Genomic DNA, 21,840 nt, shown 5'->3' with positions numbered 1-21,840 from the left:
AGTCATATAGGTTGTCCATGCAAGCAGCTTATTACAACGCATATTTCCATTTATTGTTAGCCTCTAGTGGCTATAGTAATTATTACTGTAGCAAAGGAGGAAGTTTGGCGACGTAATATAAAGAGCAACAATGTGGGAGACGGTCTGGTTGGATGCATGGCCCAAATTAACACCAGACTTTCACCAAGGGGACCGTGTCAAATCAAAAGTCAACATATAGTTTAGTCTGTAAGTCAACTTATGTATGTACATACTTAACTTACGTACGTAACCTAAGTTATGTAACAAACAAACTTACCTATGATAATTTCCTAAATTACTTGTGTTGCCTAAACCTAACAATGTACTTTTGTTTCAATTCACAACATTTACCATGTGTTTGAAAGTGGGACCACTTCACGATGTGCTCCTGTCGGTCACATGTACTTGACAAAACAATCTTTTCTTTCGTTTAGGTATGAGGACGTGTTTATATATCATGTATTAGGTTTTCTTTTGTCTGTTTAATAACTGCTTCCCAACAGAAGTTGGATCAACCAATCAGCCTGCTTAATATGCAGGTTGTTGAGATTTGAGATTTGTCAGCTCCTCTGCAAGCCTTTGCAGTTATGCTTATTTGTAACATCTCAGAAACATGGTTCCAGTTTAAAGAAAGGATTATTTCCAAAAATGTTGAACTATTCCTTTAAATTAGATTTCTCTACAATCATCTGCACTATACATCAAATTATTGCAATACCATATCTATTTATTAATATATATCAAATAGGTCTTTAAAATTGACAGCAATTACAAATTAAAAGTTTGTCACCATAGAAACAGGTTAAAGATGCAGTCTCAAATTAAGTATTTTACTCCACTTAACATGCTGGTATTGCGTTGATGCTCGTATACCGTGCCTATGACAGGCAGCATTATTAATAAAATACAATTTCTTGACGTGGAACATGCTCTTCAGTTGGGTTTCTTATTGAGTTCTGATAAAATAACCTTTGCATTTAATACAGTTGTTAAGATACATCCATACAAATAAATAGTATTAAATTAGTATTGAAAGAATATTGATATGTTTTTGAGTGAAAATCAATATGGCTTCAGGTCTAGGTATAAAAAAACAGCTCTGTTGTTTCAAAACAAATTACCAATAGCATCCACCTGATACTGTGCTTAGTAGCAGAGAAAAATAATTTAGAGTTTATGAAACATGGACCTCTCACTGACCTTTACACTGACTGAAAGCCACTGTCTATTTAAAAAAACAAACATCTATCATACTCACCCACTACATGCCTACATAGGAAGGCATAAAAAAGCAATAAGCTTTTACAGTACAGTTTGATTATAGAATTAGCAGAACAGCTGACCTTGTAAACAAAGAAGCATTGAATCTTTTAAAATACATTTTATTATGTAGAAACCAAAGACAAAATGTACAATATTCACACAGAGTGATGTTAATGGAATTAGTTTCACCAAAGATTCAGCCAATATAAATGTTAATTCCTTGTTCTAGTATTGCAACAAATAAGTAGAAAAAGCATGACATGTTAACATCAAGTAATACAATGCCATGTTACAAATGGATGCTGCATTCAAAATGAACATCTTTAAACAAATCCACCCACCCACACTCATTCGACCATATGGGTAATGACAATGTAGTTTCAGTAAGAGGATCAGTTTAGGTCTAATTCTAATGAGATCTGCAACAGGGTCCACAAAATATCTGTACTTCACAGTGAAAATTTGCTTCATTATATTTACACATAATACAGACAGAACACAAAACAAACCCTAAAGAAAAGTACAAAATATTACTCACTGTTTTAATCCATATTGTTAATTCTCAGCCTATTTTGTGAGGATTTAGATGAACTGTCATCCAAACCATTTCTGATAAAGTTAGCAACTTGTAATTATCTTTAAAGGGTTGATTTGGACACAGACAGGTATGGTTCAGTTGTTACTTTCCCTAATTATCAATGTTCATCCATCTGACCCATCTAAATTAATGTCATACAATAAATCAGATGAGCATCTCTGAGAGGCTGATTGTGATCCAGGTTCCTCCCAGCAACCACTAACTGACGCTCTCCTCTCATTTGAAGACCATATAATGATCTGATGCTTCAAATCTTTGCACCATGACTTCTTTTAATGTCTTTAATTAAGTCCATCAACATATTGGTTCATATCAGAACACAATCATCCCTTTAGCAGTGGATCTCGTAGGCAACCTGCGATCCGAAGAGGAGACTCTGACTGAGGAAGAGTTCCTCTGGGTCTGTTGTTAGGGGTCCTTCGTTTCCATCTGCTGGGTTTCTGCGAAGCCCCATTCCCCCTGATCTGGTCAGTGTCTGCACCATTTCGTGGTCCAGGAGAGCCTCCTTCATACCCTTCTGCTGGACAAACCCGCTTATCATGGGACACCTGGATGAAGTGGAGCCCAGGACAGGCTTGGTTCTGTTGAGCACGTACATCTCGTGGCCGTGGTCGTCGCGGAACTCTTCTAGCTGTGCAAAGGTGGTGGGCCCGTCAGAGTAGTCATTCACATAAAGGATGCTTTCTTCCTTGCTGGTACAGTAGGAACCGCCTTCTTCTTTGCGGTACTGCTGGTGACGAGTGTAGATCATAATCAAGAGGAGAACGGCAGTGAGTGCCAGCAAGGAGATACCAACAGCAATGGCCGTCTGCGTAGCAGGGCCAAGAGCGTAGAAGTCCATGCTGTCCTGTTCATAGAGCAGCTCCTGACTAACATCCAGAACCTCTGGTTGATAGAAGGAGCTAGATGAAGAGGAAACAACGGAGTGCATGTTCAAACGAGGCCAGAACTGGGATGAATAAGAAGTAGAAGACATGTTGACAGCCAAATGAAAGGTAACTCTGGCTACACCACCAGGGTTCCAGGCTTCACACTCGTAACGCCCAGCGTGCGCTACAGTCACGTTGCTGAGGAACAACATCCCGCTACCCATGTCCGGATCAAAGCTGTCCCTCTCGCCACCCTCCTCAGTCCCACGCACAAGCCCCTGGATTCCTTCAATGCCTCCAACCTTGATCCCTTCACTGCTAGGCAGGGCTGTCACCACTCCTCCAGCTCCAGGCCTGAAGAGCTCACCATTAGGTCCCAGCTCTTGAACCAAGCCTCGAGGTGATAACTGGGCCTTGCCATGCGAGGCTTTCTTCCATGTCACCTGAGGCTGAGGGTATCCCGAGGCCTGGCAGGAAACACGGAGGCTCTCCCCTAGTCGCACAGTCAGGTGGCTGGGCTCGAGCTGCACTACGGGGGGGATGCAGACCAGGCTGTTGGGAGCCACCTCCACCAGGCTGAGGTGGGAGAGGCGAGGCGGTTCAGAGCACATCAGCCGACGCTGTTCGGCAGAGCTCAACAGACGCTGTCCGTCTTCGCTGATCCAGGTCCTCAGCCAGCCTAAAGCACAATCACAGCGCCATGGGTTTTCTGGAGGTGAGGAATGGAAGAAGAAAAGGTTAACCAAGTGTATGGCTTTTGTCAACTGCTGTACAGGAATGAACTTTGAACCCCAACTTTTAAGCCTATATGGCAGAAGATCCCTTATAATGCTCAGAACAAACCTACAATTACATAAAAACTGCTGAAGAAGATCATCTAGTCAGATTGAAAGCTCAAAACAAGCTGCGAAATGAACCTTGCGTTGGGGTGGTTTTCCAATGTCAAGTATCCAAGCATTGTCACACACAGGTTGCATTACACAAATATTTTCCGTCAAAATCTTAAGACCGTCTAAGGGCGATCTATCGTAACTTTAGGTCATTCACAGCGCTTCTCCTCTCCTCCTCTCCTCTCTGTGCTGTGAGGAGCAGCGGCATGACTGGTGCAGGAGGAGCACATGCTGCAGGAACAGCAGCGCCGAGATCAAAAAGTGGCTGGCTGGCTATGGTGTTAGACGAGAGAGACTTAACGTTATACAATCCTTTATTAAAGACAAAGAAAATAATATGTTATGAGATGTGATTGAGATTACTGATGTGGCAGTCTGACAGTGGCATACCACTTTCAAGTGGAAACGGTATATGCCGGTGGAACATGAGCAACATACTGTATAACACTGAACCATATCGGCATACCATTAGCCACCTTTTGATCTCGGCGTCACTCGGATTTCCACCCAGTGAAGAAAGTTTTTTCAGGAATGGGAAATGAAATCCCACGTTCAGAGAGTCTTGCCAATCTCTGATCACTTCTCTGGGAGAAATGTTTCCCAATTTTAAAACTTTGGATGAAGTGGCGCTGCTAATTCAGTCTCCAGTGTGGCAGCAGAGTGGAGCGGGTTCAGCCGTCAGAACAAAATTATTACAGCCACGAGAAGTCATCTGTTCGAGGCAAAGACATAAAAACAAATTTTGTAAAATTGTAGTATTCAAATTTGCCTGTTTAGGCATAATGTTTGCAGTGATTTTATTGGCCTCAGCTGTCACTGTGTGGGGGGTGGGGGAATCTTTAAGTGTCCACACAATCAGTGTCTCTGTTCATGTTTGTTCACCATGCCCTTATAAATGCATCATCTAAGCTTGTTCCGTATATTTATTATTTAAAAATGTAATGAATGAATGGCAATGTAATTATTAAATATTCCTTATTATGATAAAAAAGGTAGATTATGACGGAAACTTTGAAACCCAACTTCGAACCAACATGGGTGAGAAGTTCATGAAGCATTCAGAAGACATTTTGAAGAATTAAACAAATTTCATCTACTGATGGAGTTCATGGGATAGGATTGAAGGATCCAGAACAGCTACCAAATTGACCTTTAGGTGATTTTGTTTGGTAAATATTTATCTGTCTCATCCATCCATCCATCGTCTACCGCTTATCCGGGGTCGGGTTGCGGAGGCAGCAGCTCCAGTAAGGAACCCCATTCTTCCCTTCTCCGGGCCACATCCTCCAGCTCCGACTGGGGGATCCCGAGGCGTTCCCAGGCCAGTGAGGAGATATAATCTCTCCACCGAGTCCTGGGTCTTCCCCGGGGTCTCCTCCCAGCTGGACGTGCCTGGAACACCTTCCTAGGGAGGTGCCCAGGTGACATCCTTAGTAGATGCCTGAACCACCTCAACTGACTCCTTTCAACGTAAAGTCTCTCACCCGTCTGAGAAAACCCATTTCAACCGCTTGTACCCGTGATCTTGTTCTTTCGGTCATGACCCAGCCTTCATGACCATAGGTGAGGGTAGGAACGAAGATCGACCGGTAGATTGAGAGCTTTGTCTTCTGGCTCAGCTCTCTTTTCCTCACAACAGTGCGGTAAAGCGACGGCAGTACCGCCCCCGCTGCTCCGATTCTCTGGCCAATCTCTCGCTCCATTGTGCCCTCACTCGCGAACAAGACCCCGAGGTACTTGAACTCCTTCACTTGGGGTAAGGGCTCATTCCCTACCCAGAGTAGGCAATCCACCGGTTTCATGCTGAGAACCATGGCCTCAGATTTTGAGGTGCTGATCCTCATCCCAACCGCTTCACACTCGGCTGCGAACCGATCCAGTGACTGTTGAAGGTCACAGACCGATGATGCCATAAGGACCACATCATCTGCAAAGAGCAGCGATGAGATCCTCAGGACACCGAACTGCAACCACTCTCCTCCACGACTGCACCTCGATATCCTGTCCATGAAAATCACGAACAGGATTTGTGATAAAGCACAGCCCTGGCGGAGGCCAACATTCACTAGGAACGAGTCCGACTTACTGCCGAGTAGCCGGACACAACTCTCGCTTTGGGCGTACAGGGATTGGATGGCCCTCAGAAGTGACCCCCTCACCCCATACTCCCGCAGCACCTCCCACAGTATCACCCGGGGGACCCGGTCATACGCCTTCTCCAGATCCACAAAACACATGTAGACCGGATGGGCGTACTCCCAGGCCCCCTCCAGGATCCTTGCGAGAGTGAAGAGTTGTTCCGTTGTTCCACGACCAGGACGGAATCCGCATTGTTCTTCTTCAATCAGAGGTACTACCAGCCGAACTCTCCTTTGCAGTACCTTGGAGTAGACTTTACTAGGGAGGCTGAGAAGTGTGATACCCCTGTAGTTGGCACACGCTCTCTGGTCCCCGTTTTTAAATAGGGGAACCACCACCCCGGTTTGCCACCCCCTAGGCACTGTCCCAGACTTCCACGCAATGTTGACGAGGCGTGTCAACCAAGACAGCCCCTCAACACCCAAAGCCTTCAGCATTTCTGGACGGATCTCATCAACCCCTGCGGCTTTGTCACTGTGGAGTTGTTTGACTACCTCAGTGACTTCCAACAGGGAAATTGACGATGGTCCCCCATCAGCTTCCAGCTCTGCCTCTACCATAGAGGGCATGTTAGTCTGATTCAGGAGTTCCTCAAAGTGCTCCTTCCACCGCCCGATTAACCTTCTCAGTCAAAGTCAGCAGGGTCCCACCCTTGCTGTACACAGCTTGGATGGTTCCCCGCTTCCCCCTCCTGAGGTGCCGGATGATTTTCCAGAAGCACCTTGGTGCCGACCGAAAGTCCTTCTCCATAGCTTCTCCGAACTTCTCCCACAGCTGCTGCTTTGCCTCTGACACGGCAGAGGCTGCCGCCCTTCTAGTCCTTCGGTACCCTGCAACTGACCACAGGGGTCCACCACGGTGTTTGAGGGTTACCACCCCTTGAGGCACCTAAGACCTTCAGACCACAGCTCATCACCGCAGCTTCAGCTATAGAGGTTTTGAACATCGCCCACTCAGGTTCAATGCCCCGAACCTCCACAGGGATGTCTAAAAAGCTCCACCGGAGGTGTGAGTTGAAAATCTCCAGGACAGGGGCTTCCTTCAGACGTTCCCAGTTCACCCGCACTACTCGTTTGGGCTTACCAGGTCTGTCCAGAGTTTTCCCCCACCCCTTGATCCAACTCACCACCAGATGGTGATCAGTTGACAACTCCGTCCCTCTCTTCACCCGAGTGTCCAAAACATGCAGCCTCAGATCAGATGATACGATTACAAAATTGATCATTGACCTTTGGCCTAGGGTGCTCTGTTACCACGTACACTTATGAGCATCCTTATGTTCGAACATTGTGTTTGTTATGGCCATTCCATCACTAGCACAGAAGTCCAACAACAAATGACCGTTCGGGTTTAGATCAGGGAGGCCCTTCCTCCCAATCACGCCTCTCCAGGTGTCTCCATCATTTCCCACGTGTGCGTTGAAGTCTCCCAGTAAGACTACGGAGTCCCCTACTGGAGCCCCCTGCAGGGCTCCGTTAAGGGTCTCCAAGAAGGCTGAATACTCCGAACTGCGGTTTGGGGCATAGGCACAAACAACAGTCAGAGTTTTCACTCCCCATAACCTGAAGGCGTAGGGAGGCGACCTTCTCGTCCACCGGGGTGAACTCCAACGTAGTGGCACTCAGCTGGGGACTTGTGGGTATCCCCACACCCGTCCGACGCCTCACACCTTGGGCAACTCCAGAGAAAAATAGAGTCCAACCCCTATCCAGGAGTACGGTTCCAGAGCCAAGACTGTGCATAGATGTAAGCCCCACCAGATCCAACTGGTAGCGCTCCACCTCCCGCACTAGTTCCGGCTCCTTCCCCCACAGAGAGGTGACGTTCCACGTCCCCAGAGCCAGCCTTTGTCGACCCCAGCGGTTTTTCCCATGAGTGGTGGGCCCACAGGATGGATGGATGGGAGGCACCACGTAGCTTCTTCAGGCTGTGCCCGACCTGGCTCCGTGGCAAACCCGGCCACCAGGCGCTCGCTGTCGGGCCCTCCCTCTGGGCCTGGCTCCTGACGGGGGCCCCGGGCTTCCTCCGGGCAGGGTCTCTCCTTTCCTTTCCCTTTTTTTCATGAAGTCGTTTTGAACCATTCGTAGTCTGGCCCCTCGCCTGAGACCAATTTGCCTTGGGAGACCCTACCAGGAGCACTAGGCTCCAGACAACACAGCTCTCAAGTTCATAGGAACACACAAACCTCTCCACCACGATAAGGTGATGGTTCCCAGATAATTTAAATTTAGACCATAGCAGGACTAATTGCCCTGGATAGGATATCCCTTTTGTAGACAGATTTACTTCAATTTATTCTTTAAAATTGTGTCTTTGAGGGATTTTGTTTTTAATTAAAGGTTTATGGTTGAACGAAACCCTTTGATATGTAAAACATGTTTAAGGGCACTTCATTTTCATTGACATGAGCCTGCAGGTCATGGCTGTAGCAGTGCATTCTCAAGCAGTGTCAGCTTTTCAAAACTCTGGTATTGAAGCTATTTTTTAAGGAGGATTATGTCATATTACAGTGAGACATACCGTGTTGTAGGTAATATGTCCACGTTCTGCGTACCTGTGACTCGGAGCACCTGCAGGCTCACGAGCGGATTGAGTGATGAAGCTCCCAGGGTGCGGAGGTGATTTCTGCTGAGGTCCAGCAGGGCCAGAGATGACAAGCCACACAGAGCTTGCTCCGCTAGCAGCTCTATGCTGTTTTCCTGCAGGTGAAGTTCCTGCAGACGCTGCACATGGTAAAAAGACATAAAGCAGAGAAAGCAAAATGTTAAAGGAGGAGGAAAGGAAATGTCAACTGTAAAGACAGGATGACTGAATTCCACCTGACTCAGTCTGTACTGTATTACTGTACTGTAGGGATTAGTCCAACGTGTTGTCATGAATTGGATTTACAGTTGCAGACGTCATTTTATATAATCCGTAAAAAGGCATCCCATATTGGAATAGCTTTAGCTTTGCTGGCAAACGCAAAGCTTTTTTCAGTTTACTAAAAAATTATTACGATTTTTTGCATTAAACACCATCCTTCCATTTATCATTCCTTCCAACCTGCAGTCCCCTGAAGGTGTAGTCCTGCACTCGAGTTATCTGATTCCCAGCGAGGTACAGGATCCGGAGGTGCTCCAGACCCCGAAACATGTCTGGGGTCACAAGGTGGATGAGGTTGCCATTGAGGGCTAGCTCCAGCAGCTGCCCCTGGCTGAGAAACGCTCCAGGTTCCAGGGCTGAGATGCTATTATTCTGAAGGTAGAGGTAATGGAGGCTACCAAGGCGAGTCAGGTCCTGAAGACGGATCTGCACTATAGCGTTGTCCTGGAGGAAAATGGTCTATAGCAGAGACAGGGTAAATCAAATTAGTAGAGTGATCAGAAATGAATTACATTAGAGACACAGAGGAAGGGAAGGGATGTTTGAATGGGTGTTTTGTTTTGTACACGAATGTTAGTGTGGCCTGTTGCTGTGCTCACTGAGTAGAAAAATGTATTAACCATGAGGAGAGATTACATTAACAACGGGGGCCACCGTTAGAGCTTTCTGCGCTCACCGGGCTGTGCAGAGCTGTGGATATATGTTAATGTTGGCATTACAAACAATGTGGAATGAGCTAGTTCAGGATACTAATGCCTCTGACAATGTGGGTTGTTCAGCATTTTTCCTTTTTTTTTGTGTTTCAGTTATTTTGCCAAATGCTGCAGAAATCAAAGACCTTGTCAGCAAACAAAAAAAAACACATTTGAATGATTGGAACTACACAAGTGTGTGTGCGTGACCCACAATGCATGGCTGTCTTCTTAATTTCTAATGTGCATCCACTGGCGGTGTTTTCAAAGAAGGAAACACGGGCCGTGAGGTGAAGTATGATTGACGAGATGGAACTGCTGATTGAGGTTAATGGAACAATTTATGCGGTACATGCTATTCATTAATATTCATGGACTGCAGCAATGTTGGGGGGCCTGAACCCGAGAGGAAAAGACATGTAATGTTAAACTTCTTCTCAACAGATGATCAGAGGGTGTGCAAGAGTCACTTTCTGAGCAAGAATTAATAATTACACGGGCAACAGCGCAGCCCCTCTCTCAGGCTTACATCAAAGAGGGTCACAGCGAATTGATTAACCACAATCATTTCAGGGTAATAAGAATGGATCAGAGAGGGAGTCAACTGATACAAAACCACTGATGCGTAAAGGAAGGGGGGGCTGCAATGCACTGTCAGCTAGTGCCCTAACTTATTGTCAATTGGCCAACTGACCTCGGTGACAGAGGGGACACCTTGTGGGATTTCTTTGATCCCAAGAGATCCGCACTCCACTGTGAGGCTGTAGCAGCGACAGTCGGAGGGGCATCCCGCAGAAGGGCGAGGGATGAGGGCCGTGATGATGAGGACGAGTCTGGAGAACCACAATAGGACCATGGTGGTTTCACAGTAGACCTTCAGAGACAAAACCTGCATAGAAAAGGCGGAGGAAGAGGCAAGTAAAAGCATCAATCCCTCAACTCAGTTACAAAAACAAACCCTTTTCCTTCAAGGTAATGTATATAATCCACAATGCAAAGATTGACAGTGGCTGCAGTTATGTTGCATATGCAGATGTCTGTGAAATGGAAAGGCAGGAATGATAAAAACAGCACTGGTACATATGAGTATGTCATTATCTCTGCCTGTTTTCCATTCAACTGTGTCTAGTCAGTGGAATTGCAGCAGCTTCTATTATGGGCTTCAATTAATTAAAGATGTGATAAAAAGATGTGCAGGTTGCCTCAAGGACCTCTCCCGCCTTTTTAATGCATGCACAACACACTCCCTCTATTTCTGTCTCTCTCTTTGTCTTACAAAGACACACACGTATGTGAAAATGTGCAGCAAAGAGTGGAGGCTCCGTTTTGACCCCTATAATCTGAGAAACCATATTTACTTTATCAAAGCAAACCTCAATCGGCAACCAGCTCTAATCATCTGATAAAATACATCAGTGTTGGCCGCTTGCTGCACCTCACAGCAATATCTTCCTTTGATATGAACACATCACTGAGCAAATCGTCCCTACACTTTTTTTCATTTCAATACAGCCCGGAAGGGATTTATTGTTCTGCTCGACAGTTGGACATCCAATATCATGCAGCTTGGCAGTGTTCACAATAGTTAATCGGCAACAAGATACTGCAGGTTTGGAGATAAAATACATGTTGAAATGTCACACTGAGCCCGTCATTCTGCTCCAGTGACAGCAGGTAGATTTATTGGCCTTTGCTGGGCCTCCTGCCTCGTTCTGGAGAATCTTCCACCAGCAGAGAGCAGCCATGTTATTGATCCAATCCTAAGTCTCACAATGTTATAAAACATTCATGTGTACCCCGACCGTGTTTCCATATGCCATTAAGCCTGTCTGGTGAAATTTCTACTTTGCTTAAGATTGCAGACTCACCCAGACAGATAATTGATGGCATTTACATCTCGCTCGGAATGATTTGGAGATCATCTAGTTTATTAATTATTAGAATGCACACAGATCTCATTATAGATGAGTGATGAAAGGGTCCTGCAAATGATAAATATTCAGTTTTCAGGGTGTTAGAACTGTTCTGTCAGATTGATATCAAGCGTGTCCCATTTTTCGTGTTATAATCAACACCAGTAATTTACTGCCTAAGTGCAAAAGCACTGGGATCACTTTGTCAGCGGCTGAGAAGTCATTCACCGTGCAGCCGCACTGCATTATTAAGGAAATGAGCAATGAACTGGATTTTAATATTGCATGTTTGAGCGCATTTATGAGGATAGCCAGCTAGATTAATACTATGTGACCTACATAAGTTGTTCAATCGTCTTCTCTCAGCGAAAACAGAGAGACACTTATTAACAAAAGGGTGCCATTTCCTCTCCAGAGCGCTCTCCAAACAAGCATGGAGAGAAATTATGTACTTCTATTGTTGGGGAGAGAAAGCGCAAAAATTGAATTTTGAATAAGGCCTTGGTCTGTCATTGAGCTTTTGTTACTCCTCACAGTGAGATGACTTTTAAATAGCTTTGACTTGCTTGAAAAGTGTCAGAAGGGAACCAGAGAGGAAGATGCTCGTCTGCCCCTCGGCTAAGAATACACTCAGAACAGGATGCACACTCTGATATTTGTTGTTAGAATATGACACTAACATCAATGCAAATGACACCCTGCCAGGTAGACAAAATAGCTTATGCATTTCTCTTGCTTATTTCATTGTTACGCTGTCTTTTAAAGAGCCTGAGCGGCAATCGTGCCATGCATTCAGTGTTCACCTATGGAGTCAGGGCCTGTAAACAAAGACCCAAATAAAACATTCAGGTAGATGTTTCTTAAAATAATGCTGCTGACTGCAACTAGTCTGACGGTATATGCTCTACTATTTCAGATTCAGTTTGCACTCACTGTGCTTGACTCTCATCTTTTGTCATGCTGATGTGGGATTTTAGTGGTAAGAGGTCAATTTGTTCATTTCAGTCTCTCCGTAATCCTCTGCGGAACATGTGTAATCTGCACAATCAGATGCTCGTTAGCTAAGCCGCTCTCGGCACTGTCGACGTTTTCATGGAGGGGGGCTGCTTTGTTTGCCGTTAAAAAACCAGGTCAGCAATATATCTCTATTGACTGTGAAAATGTGTAAATAGGATGATTAATGTTGTGTACATAGATCTGAGTGTTGAAGCAAAACAGCTGGAAAGAGGTGGCAGGGCATGTGTCGGTCAACAAATGCCAGAAGAAATGTAATAAACTGCACATCGCACAAAGCCTGTTCAGCATTCTGTATCAGTATCAGTACTGCAGATCTGCAAACATTGTTTTGTACTGGACTTGAATTGGTGTTTGTTTGTTTGGGCATTTTTTTAAATTACAATTGTCCCTTTTCGTCTTGACATAGCACTTTGTTTTTTCACGCCACAAACAAATCTTCCACTGTTGAATAATCACAGCCTGGCTGGCCAAACAGAGGATTCACTGTTTTCTCTTATTCTTCCAAGGAGGGTGGGTGTTGATTTGTCGGTGGTGCAGCAGACAGTCAGTATGCTGGAGGCAGAAGCAAAGTTCACAACCCTGTGCTGCCACCGGAGCAGGTTGGCCTCATCCGTTGTTATGGTAACTCTTGTGATGAGGGAAGGTTTGCTCGCCGGGGCCCGAAGGCCAGGCACCGTTCCTTTGAGCTGGTGTTAGGCAAACAACTCAACAGAAATAGAAGCTGTCATTTCCCAGGGAAAATTGCTCACAGGAAATTGAGCTATAGGATGACCCCGAGCCAAACCGTAAATTCTCTTTTAGTCCAAGTCTCTTTCTACTTCTCCCGCTTGAACTTTTTCCCCTCCTTTCTCCTCTTTTACTCTCTCCTCCCTTCATGGTTTTCTCTGAAAGCCTCCATCATTTTCCCTTTCCCCCGTCTCTGACCTCTTTCTTTTCTCATCTCTCGTCCTTCTGCGCTGACTGACAGGTGCTAAATCATTTGTCTCAGAGCATCCTTTTGTCCACAAATAGACCGAGGCCAAGGCGCATTGAGAACACTGTGGCACTAAACCAAGAGTAACACACTGACTTTGAGCGATAGTCTCGACCGTGCACGCAAAAACACACACACACACACACACACACACACACACACACACACACACACACACACACACACACACACACTCATAAACATGCAGAGCACGACTGCAAAGTAGCACTTGTACACTAGCCACCAACATTAAGGGACACACACTGACCGGCAGACACACACGCACGCATGCTTAAGCACTCGCACACCCTGCATTCAACCAGCAGCAGCCATCATCATTCAAAGCGTCCGAACAAGTCTGATACAAACTGGCAGCCATATAAGCGCTCACACGTATCTGTGTGCGGTAAAGAAACCTCTGCTCGGTTAATAAGCCTGCATTGATTTCTTTATTTTGCCACTACAACTCTGTCCAGCTGGGTTCCGCAGCCATTGATTTTCACCATGAAAGCAGATGTTGGGGAGGGGGATTTGGGATTGCATTTGTGAATGTCTATATCGAAGAGGTATGTAGTAAATGAGTGCATGTTGCTGATTGTGTGCTTGAAAGTGTGTGTGTGTGTGTGTGTGTGTGTGTGTGTGTGTGTGTGTGTGTGTGTGTGTGTGTGAGTGTGTGTGTGTTTGTGTGTGTGTGTGTTTGTGTGTGTGTGGCTCACTGTCAGGCTACCTCATGCAGAATCTCCCTCGGAGCAGCAGCTACACTCTGACACTTCTCCCAGTAGAGCATTCGGTCTAAAACGTACTTAGACAAACGTTAAAACGTTAAACGTTCACATGACAAACTGATGTGACAGGTCCGTCTGCGATGTCAAGACTGTTGTTGCTAATGTAAGCTGGCCAGCAGAAAAGCTCAAAGGTTATTGATATAAACTGCACACAAGCTGGGCCAATGTTTATATTCCATGCCACTGTTCCTCTAACCACAAGTAGAATGATTTAGTGTAACGAACACATATTGTCTGTTATGATTCAACGAGTTTGTGTTGGAATTCTTGCAGTCCAATTTGATTTGCGACTCATAATTGAGACGTAAAAGCGCAATGACTTCATGACTGCGTAATCGATATCCGTTTTCCAAGATTTACTTTTATGCACTCACTTACGAGGGAGGGTGATTGTAATGTCCAATCATCATCGTTCAAAGCTTAAAGAGAGATTGTAAACCTCTTTTTAGCCTTTAAGACTTTTGTGTTATTCCGTGCTCTCTTCCCTCTGAAATCGAGTTCTTTATCTGCATGACTGAACAAAGGCAATGTTGTAAAAGCTGTGTACAAAATGTGTGACTTCAAAACAACTAGTATTACGCACGGATATCGTATTGATTATAGAGATAAATCTAATATAACAGGGTACCACTTACTCTAAGTTATGAGCCATTGTTAAGGACAGCTATTGGGTTTCCAGGTTATGAAAAATCCCTTTGATTGATTGGCCTGCCTGACATTTATCTTTTGGAAAAGAGCTGTCGAAGATCTAGACCAAAATCCATTTATTAACAATTTACTAAGCGTCTATTAATGGCCTGTTCATATGTCAACATGTATAAAAGCATTATTAGGAGGAACTAAAGGGAAAAACAGCAGCCAAAATAATATTTTACAACCTGGCAACCCATAATTAGTTTTCATCAACGTATTATTACTAATTTAAAAAGGATTAGTAAAACATTTATTATCCATAATAAAGCCATTAGTTGCAATTTATAAACCCTTTAAAACGGGCGCATCATTAGAACATTTTTGGTACCCAAAATGTAACCATCAGTACTGCATCGTTAACACTATAATAACCCCGACTATCAAAATAATATTTTGACACTTATTTGCTTTTTCGACAATAGTTACATAAGGTTGATACCACAATCATGCCTGCCCATAAATTGAGCTACAACCAGCAGCTCGATTAGCTTAGCATTACTCATTATTACTTGTTTGCTGTAGTGTAAAATGTCAAGTTGTGTTTTCACAGACGGTTATACTCCGCAGTGACTTCCTGGAGTCTTGTTGTCTCCGTGAGGTTGCCAGGCAACCAGTGGAGACTCTAGTCTAGAGAGTGACATTTTATCTGAATTATATTAACTTTGGACGGAGCCAGTGGTGCACAAAGTGTCCTACGCTTCACTTAAGGTAATCTTTTTCTCTAGTTAAGTAAATAGTTTGTTGCAACAAACATCTCAAACTGATTCCTTCAGTAAGAGAAAACACAAACTGTTTACTGCAGTAAACAGCTGAAATATGTTTAAATATTCTAAAGGGACACCGGCCAAAGATGTTTTGTAGTTCAAATAGATTTATTTTTTGTGTGTTGTTAAAAATGTAGACACATAGTGTCCAAAAATCAAAGGAAAAGAAGGCAAATATGGTCCAAGTAATGATCCAAATGTTACATCAGGGCTGAAACAACGAATATAGCAAGAAATAACAGATCAAATAAACTCAAGGAAACTCTCTGCACAGCCTGGCCAGGCCAAAAGACAAAAGTTATTTAAGAAAACAACTTAACAACAGGCCCAACCTGCACTTAAATTTACAGTATGTTTTATTAATTAACAGATATGATCTAGAGTAGCGGTCTCCAACCTTATTTGCACCACGGACCGGTTTCATGTAAGACAATATTTTCACTGACCGGCCTTCAAAGTGTGGGGGGGGGATAAATATGACGAAATAAAATGATACGACCAGCATAAAAACAAATATAAAGTGCATAAAAAACTCACCATTACACTGAATTAGTGGGAGCCCTGAGCTTGTGTCTCTGCAACGAGCCGGTCCAATATAGGGGTATAAATTCTTCACCAATAGTAAAAGGTTTCTTCGTCTTAGCAATACGGTTAGCCACTAAGTATGACGCTCTCAGTGCACTCGCATGTGTTGATGTGGTGGCCATCAGTAATTGTTTATGTCCTTCTTGTTCATGTTTCTTTCTTTCAAAAAACTCCAAGGGCTTGTCTGATAATGCCGGGTGCTTGGTCTCCATGTGCCGAAGCAGTCTTGAAGGCTTCGTTGCCTCATTTGCGAGCCTGTGTATTATGCAGAGCGGCGCATGAGAATCACCTGTAGCTATAAACGTATTTTAAGTAAGACTCCTGATATTGTCTTTTAAATGTCTTCTCATTGGGTCTTTTCCCTTTTCCAAAAACACTCTTTAAAGACGTTTGTTTTCCACTCATTGTTGCTTGTGGGCTTCATTTTTTAAGTAAAGTATCACGTGACTGAGACGAGCGTCTGACCTATGGTCTTGACATGTGTCAAGAGACACAGACGCATAGACGGATGTATCCAGTGATTTTTCAAAAATAAAACCTCTTTCAAAATATGTTTTTTTTATTTATTCCTTCTGTGCGGCCCAGTACCAAATGACCCACGAACCGGTACTGGTCCACAGACCGGTGGTTGGGGACCACTGATCTAGAGGACTGTCGATTGTCAGCTAAAGTTACGTTAACAGAAAGCAAGCTTGGTATGTACCTAACTTTGGTCTCCTTTATGAAATAACACACAGCCATCATACATTTTGTGGAGGTTGAGTAGTTGTTTAAGTTTCTTCTTTAAATTATTGCTAAGAATGATTGTGAAACGCCTAACCGATCTCCTAAATTTAACCGAAGCACTGAAGGATATATCCTAAGAACAGGATTTAAAGTGCAACTTACTTTTTTCTATGGAAAACTTGGATCATTTTTAAGGAAAATCTTAAATTAAAATACTTCATGCAACCGGCCACGGGGCTGTTAGCCCCCGCTTCCAGTCTTTATGCTAAGCTAAGCTAACTGACTGCTGGCTCTAGCTCCATATTTCCTGTACAGATATGAAAGCGGGATAAGTGGCAAAAAAGCAAAAATAGGTTTCTCTCCAAAAAATATCAAATTGTGATTTTCTATTTTTTTCTTTTGAAGCCTATGAAAGTGAATGAGATATCAAACATTTTCTGTGTTTGTGTATTTGTGTCTTTGTCACTCATTGTATTTAGGCATTTAGTAAACCCCATGGCAGCAGTTTCATGAATTGTCACCTTTTGAAATATAACTGTCAATGTTGTCAGCTCTTCACATTTCAAATGATTGTCAACACCACCGGCCTGACACTTACTCCTGTGTTTTCTAATCATTCCTTGCGTCGCCCCTTTTCAAATGCCAATTTTCTGTAGTCTCTCTTTGTCTTTCTCGCACATGTACACTGTCCATTGTAATTGTCAAGGTTGGTTGATGCAATCGATCAGAGGAATTTCACTCACAGTAGACTCATCTGACAGGCTGCAGAATTTATGAGTCAGTGGATTATGCCAGAGCAGAATCAATGTTTTTTATTTATTTTTAAATTTCTTATACTCCATTTTTATCAATCTGTTTACACTCCACTTCTGTTCAGCCATGTTTGTGGCTGGGGGAGTGGGAGTATGTAGAAGCGATGGAAGCAAAAGACACACACACACACACACACAACACACACACACACACACACACGCACACACACAACACACACCACACTCATGCACTAATCACATTTGACTGTTGCTCAGTAGTTCTGTTTCACAATGTAATGGATGGATGAGATCAGACAGGTTGGAAGATGGATGGAGGGGACTCACATCCCCCTCTATTGAAAAGGAAAACAATCCCTTCCATTTAATAGTATCCACAATTTTAACAAAAGTGTTCACATGAATGAATTTGCATTTGATTTTGTTTTCTTTTTAGCTGTTGCAATATTGTGTCTCCCTCGATGTTCCAGATGGGTGCATCTGAATTATACATATTACTCCTTTTTATAGCAGCTCAGTTGAAAGAGCAGGTATTACTCAGGCGGTAATAAAAATGTGTTACACGGTGTGTTTGTCCAAAAATTAAATGCATTCTTTGCAATGCTGCGATAACGCCATATTGCAGTTCAGTAATATTGGGTGTGCAGTAGTGTCGCAACAAGAAGTCATTGAATCCTCATAAATTGTGTTTCTTTGTGGCCATAGAAGTGACAGCATCTGCAAGTGATGGATGTCACACGTATGTCAAATAACACTCGCCTATAGTGTGGTTATCTGTGAAATGTCTGGCATACAGACGAGATATAATGAAACTGTAAAAGTAATTTTTTTTTATCTCATGCATTTCTTATTTCAGCTGATCTTTGCCATCTGCCCGTATCGTTCTCAACTCAGGCCAGAATTGGTGGTGCTATACAATTACAGCCAAGGGAGATTTCAGTCTTCATTGTCTGCCAGACAGTAGCCAATGAAAAATGAAAGATCTCTGCAGGCATAAGAAGTCAACTTGTCCCTACGGATCCCCCACCCTCGGACTTAAACAAACGAGGTCTTATCTAGGGGCCCGCTGTTTGGCTTCACGCTGCTTCATGGAGAGAATAGCAATTAACCAGAGGGACGGGCGTTAGAACTCTGAAATTAAGGAGGAAGCTGGGACACTTAGAAGTCAGAGTTACGAAACATGACAATCTTCCTGTACAGTATGCAACGGTATGCATAGTGACCTAATCATGCTATATTCTTCCTGGCATCTCCCATAGTGTCACTGTAATATTCCTGCCAGATTCCCAGAGGGTGTGTGCTGTGCTCAGCAGTGATCTTATTATGCTTCATTTTTCCCACCATCACAACAGTATCACTTTAATATTCTCATGTGCACAGTGGCTCTGCGGTGAAATTGCTTATAGTTTGTCTCCATATTGTATTCTAAGATTAAGAAAGCTGTTTTAGTGCTGTAGTACTGCGGCATGGTGGGATAAACTACAGACAATCTGTAGTAACGGATCACTGCTTTTTTTTTAATACTTTGGAATTGTATGTGTACTTTATAAGATACACCTGTACATTCTTATGCCATAAAGTCCACTTTTATGATGCCTATAATACTCAGTTTTTGTTGACGCTGTCATACAGGAGTTAATCCAATTATATGTTTTAGCATTGGTTGTTATTATTCTTGGTGTTGGACTGGGCTGCATTATATTCAGAGGTGTTTCATATAGGTATAGATATAGATACAGGTCATTTCATATCTCAATAACAATATATATCACAAAATAGCATTTTTTCTGGTTCATCAAAAAACAAGTATTTTGTATGAAATAACAACATACAAATACTTGACAAATTAAAAATACTAGTATTTTTCTTATTTAATTAAGAGCTTTATTGCAAAATGTAAAACCAAAACCGTTCCCTTTAAAATATTTCACATCAGATTTTCTGAGAGATTTGAGTATGTGCTTGTTATTGAAATATTCTGCCCCACTCATGTATGCAAATGCAATTTAGAAACACCTCTTTTTATTCCAGTGAAATACCACCTTTCTCTATAACCAGAGTAATTTACATATATCAACAATATAAAACAACATTTACACATATCAGATAATATCACCAGAAACAGAGCATTATGAGTTTGGTAATGATAGATGTTATGGCAGGGCTGTTGTATTGGACTGCATGCTATTGTATTATCAACATTGAATAGTAACATTAATGGCACTTGGGATAGTCTGCAGCAGTGATCCTTACTTTGGGGTCATTAGTTTCTGCTGTTGTTCTATTGTTCAGCATTATACTGAGAGCTGTTTCTAATATTGTGTGCAACATATTCATGACAATAAGAGTAGACTCAATTCTGGCCACTGCTATATTAGATAGAGCTGCAACGATTAGTCTACTACTCAATTAGTCGATCAACAGAAGAATACTCGTCAACTATTTTGTTAATTGATTCATGGTTTAAATAATTGTTTTCATGTTTTCAGCTTCTCAAATATGAATATTTTCTCTGGCGTATATCATATAAGTGAATATCTTTGGGTTTCGGACTGACATAACCAAACAGTGCTGGACATTTTTCAAAATGTTCTGACATTTTATAGAACAAACGATTAATCTAGAAATTAATCGGCAGATGAATCGATAATTGAAATAATCGTTATCTGCAGCCCTAATATCAACAATGTATTCATTTTATTGACATTATACTATTTAACAATCAACACATATTCACACGACATAATTTGGTGAGGTACTACTACTACTACAATGATGACTCAATTTGGGGTTTGGGTGCCTTCAGGGTTACTTAAGTGTCAAATAATGTTGTTTTATTTCACTTTAACTTCTTTCAACATGATACAAACCTAAATACACATCACATCAGATATTTTGTTCCACTCTCATGCTATAATCTCCCAAAGTACACTGTAGACAGTTCCGTACTTCAATAGAAATAAACAAAAACAATCTTCCTTCATGTGGTCTTTGGTATTAAATTGTATGAAATGTGAGTCCTTGACAAGCAACATTTGAGAACCTCTATCCCAAGCGCGCACTGTCCCCTTTTCCCCCAAACACACAACTGCGACCTACCGTTTCCCTGCGTGCGTGGACTTGATCCTGGCAGCAGTCTCCCCACTTGGAATACACAATTTAAAGAAAAAAGGAAAAGATGAATCCCACTTCAAATCACTGCAGATAAATGAGCCTGAGCATTGTTTGCCTGCCTCCGCTCGCTTTTTCCCCACTCGCTCCTGACTGTGCCGCGGTTTAGAAACCACACAGGCTGAGCTCGTCCATTCTAATTGGATGCTGAGCGCCGGAGGAAGCTGCTCGCATCTGACTGCCAACGCTGGACGCCAGCGCCGATGGTGGTCGATTTAGACTCTTATCTCCCTCCTCTGATATTGTTATACGTCTTTGATTCGTTTTCCCGTTATTCTTTCTTTTCTTTTCGCTCAACGCGGATGATATCTTCCAATAGTGACCCACTCCTTTAATTATCACTGCTTGACTTGACTCCCTCCTCCTTTCTCTCTCTCTCTCTCGCTCTCTCTGTGTGTGCATGAGAGAGAGAGAGAGAGAGAGAGAGAGAGAGAGAGAGAGAGCGAGAGAGAGAGAGAGAGAGAGAGAGAGAGAGAGAGAGAGAGAGAGAGAGAGAAGGGGGGGGGGGGGGGTTGGTTATTCTTGTTCATTCACTTTCCAAACATAAACTGGGTGGTCTCATCGCTGCCTGGCACTGATTGTTGCATTTGACTTGAAGTGTAATTTCGTGCAACACTTTATTGTGAAACAACACATTTGCAGAGAAGCAGAGTGATTTCAGCACCAGGGACAGCGGCCTTGTCTTTTATTATGAAAGGTTAAGGCTCTGAGATTTGATCCTCCACGCTCTGCCACTGACAGAGAGACGCCCGGTGTTAGATTTCCTGCAGTGGCAATGGCAGGCAGAAATGTGGAAAAGCCGGAAGAACTAAGTTGAAAAAGTGTCATTTCTGTCTAGCCAAGGGCGAGAGAATTCATGCTGAACCATGTCCCCTCGATATCCTGCAAAACCATATTGCTCAGTCATAGCAGGCGGCTACAGTTCATTACTGGCTGTGCGGGGGAGTATAAATATTAAGTTACATTCTATTTGCAGCAATTTTAAGACCCCTGTTGCTGATTGTTCAGCATTTGTAACATCACAATGCTTAGTTGAATAGACTTTTAGGTTAGGGCATAATGTTTTCGACTACAATTCCTTATGTGGTCTAGAATATGGGTTCCCA

General features: G+C 43.1%; 1 protein-coding gene across 1 annotated transcript; it reads right to left on the bottom strand.

The window, feature by feature from the left end:
- Positions 1–1,387: 1,387 nt before the first annotated feature.
- Positions 1,388–21,105, bottom strand: lrrc24 (leucine rich repeat containing 24). The gene is made up of 5 exons (XM_029453681.1): positions 20,663–21,105; positions 10,032–10,226; positions 8,826–9,104; positions 8,335–8,503; positions 1,388–3,460 (listed from the first exon to the last, which is right to left on the bottom strand). Exons 2-5 carry the CDS (start codon positions 10,191–10,193, stop codon positions 2,214–2,216), a joined length of 1,857 nt encoding a protein of 618 aa, XP_029309541.1. The 5' UTR covers positions 10,194–10,226; positions 20,663–21,105; the 3' UTR covers positions 1,388–2,213.
- Positions 21,106–21,840: the final 735 nt, after the last annotated feature.

Source organism: Cottoperca gobio, chromosome 17 (genome assembly GCF_900634415.1).
Source record: "Cottoperca gobio chromosome 17, fCotGob3.1, whole genome shotgun sequence".
In the NCBI taxonomy this organism is placed as follows: domain Eukaryota; kingdom Metazoa; phylum Chordata; class Actinopteri; order Perciformes; family Bovichtidae; genus Cottoperca; species Cottoperca gobio.
This window is presented reverse-complemented; position numbering and strand designations above follow the sequence as displayed.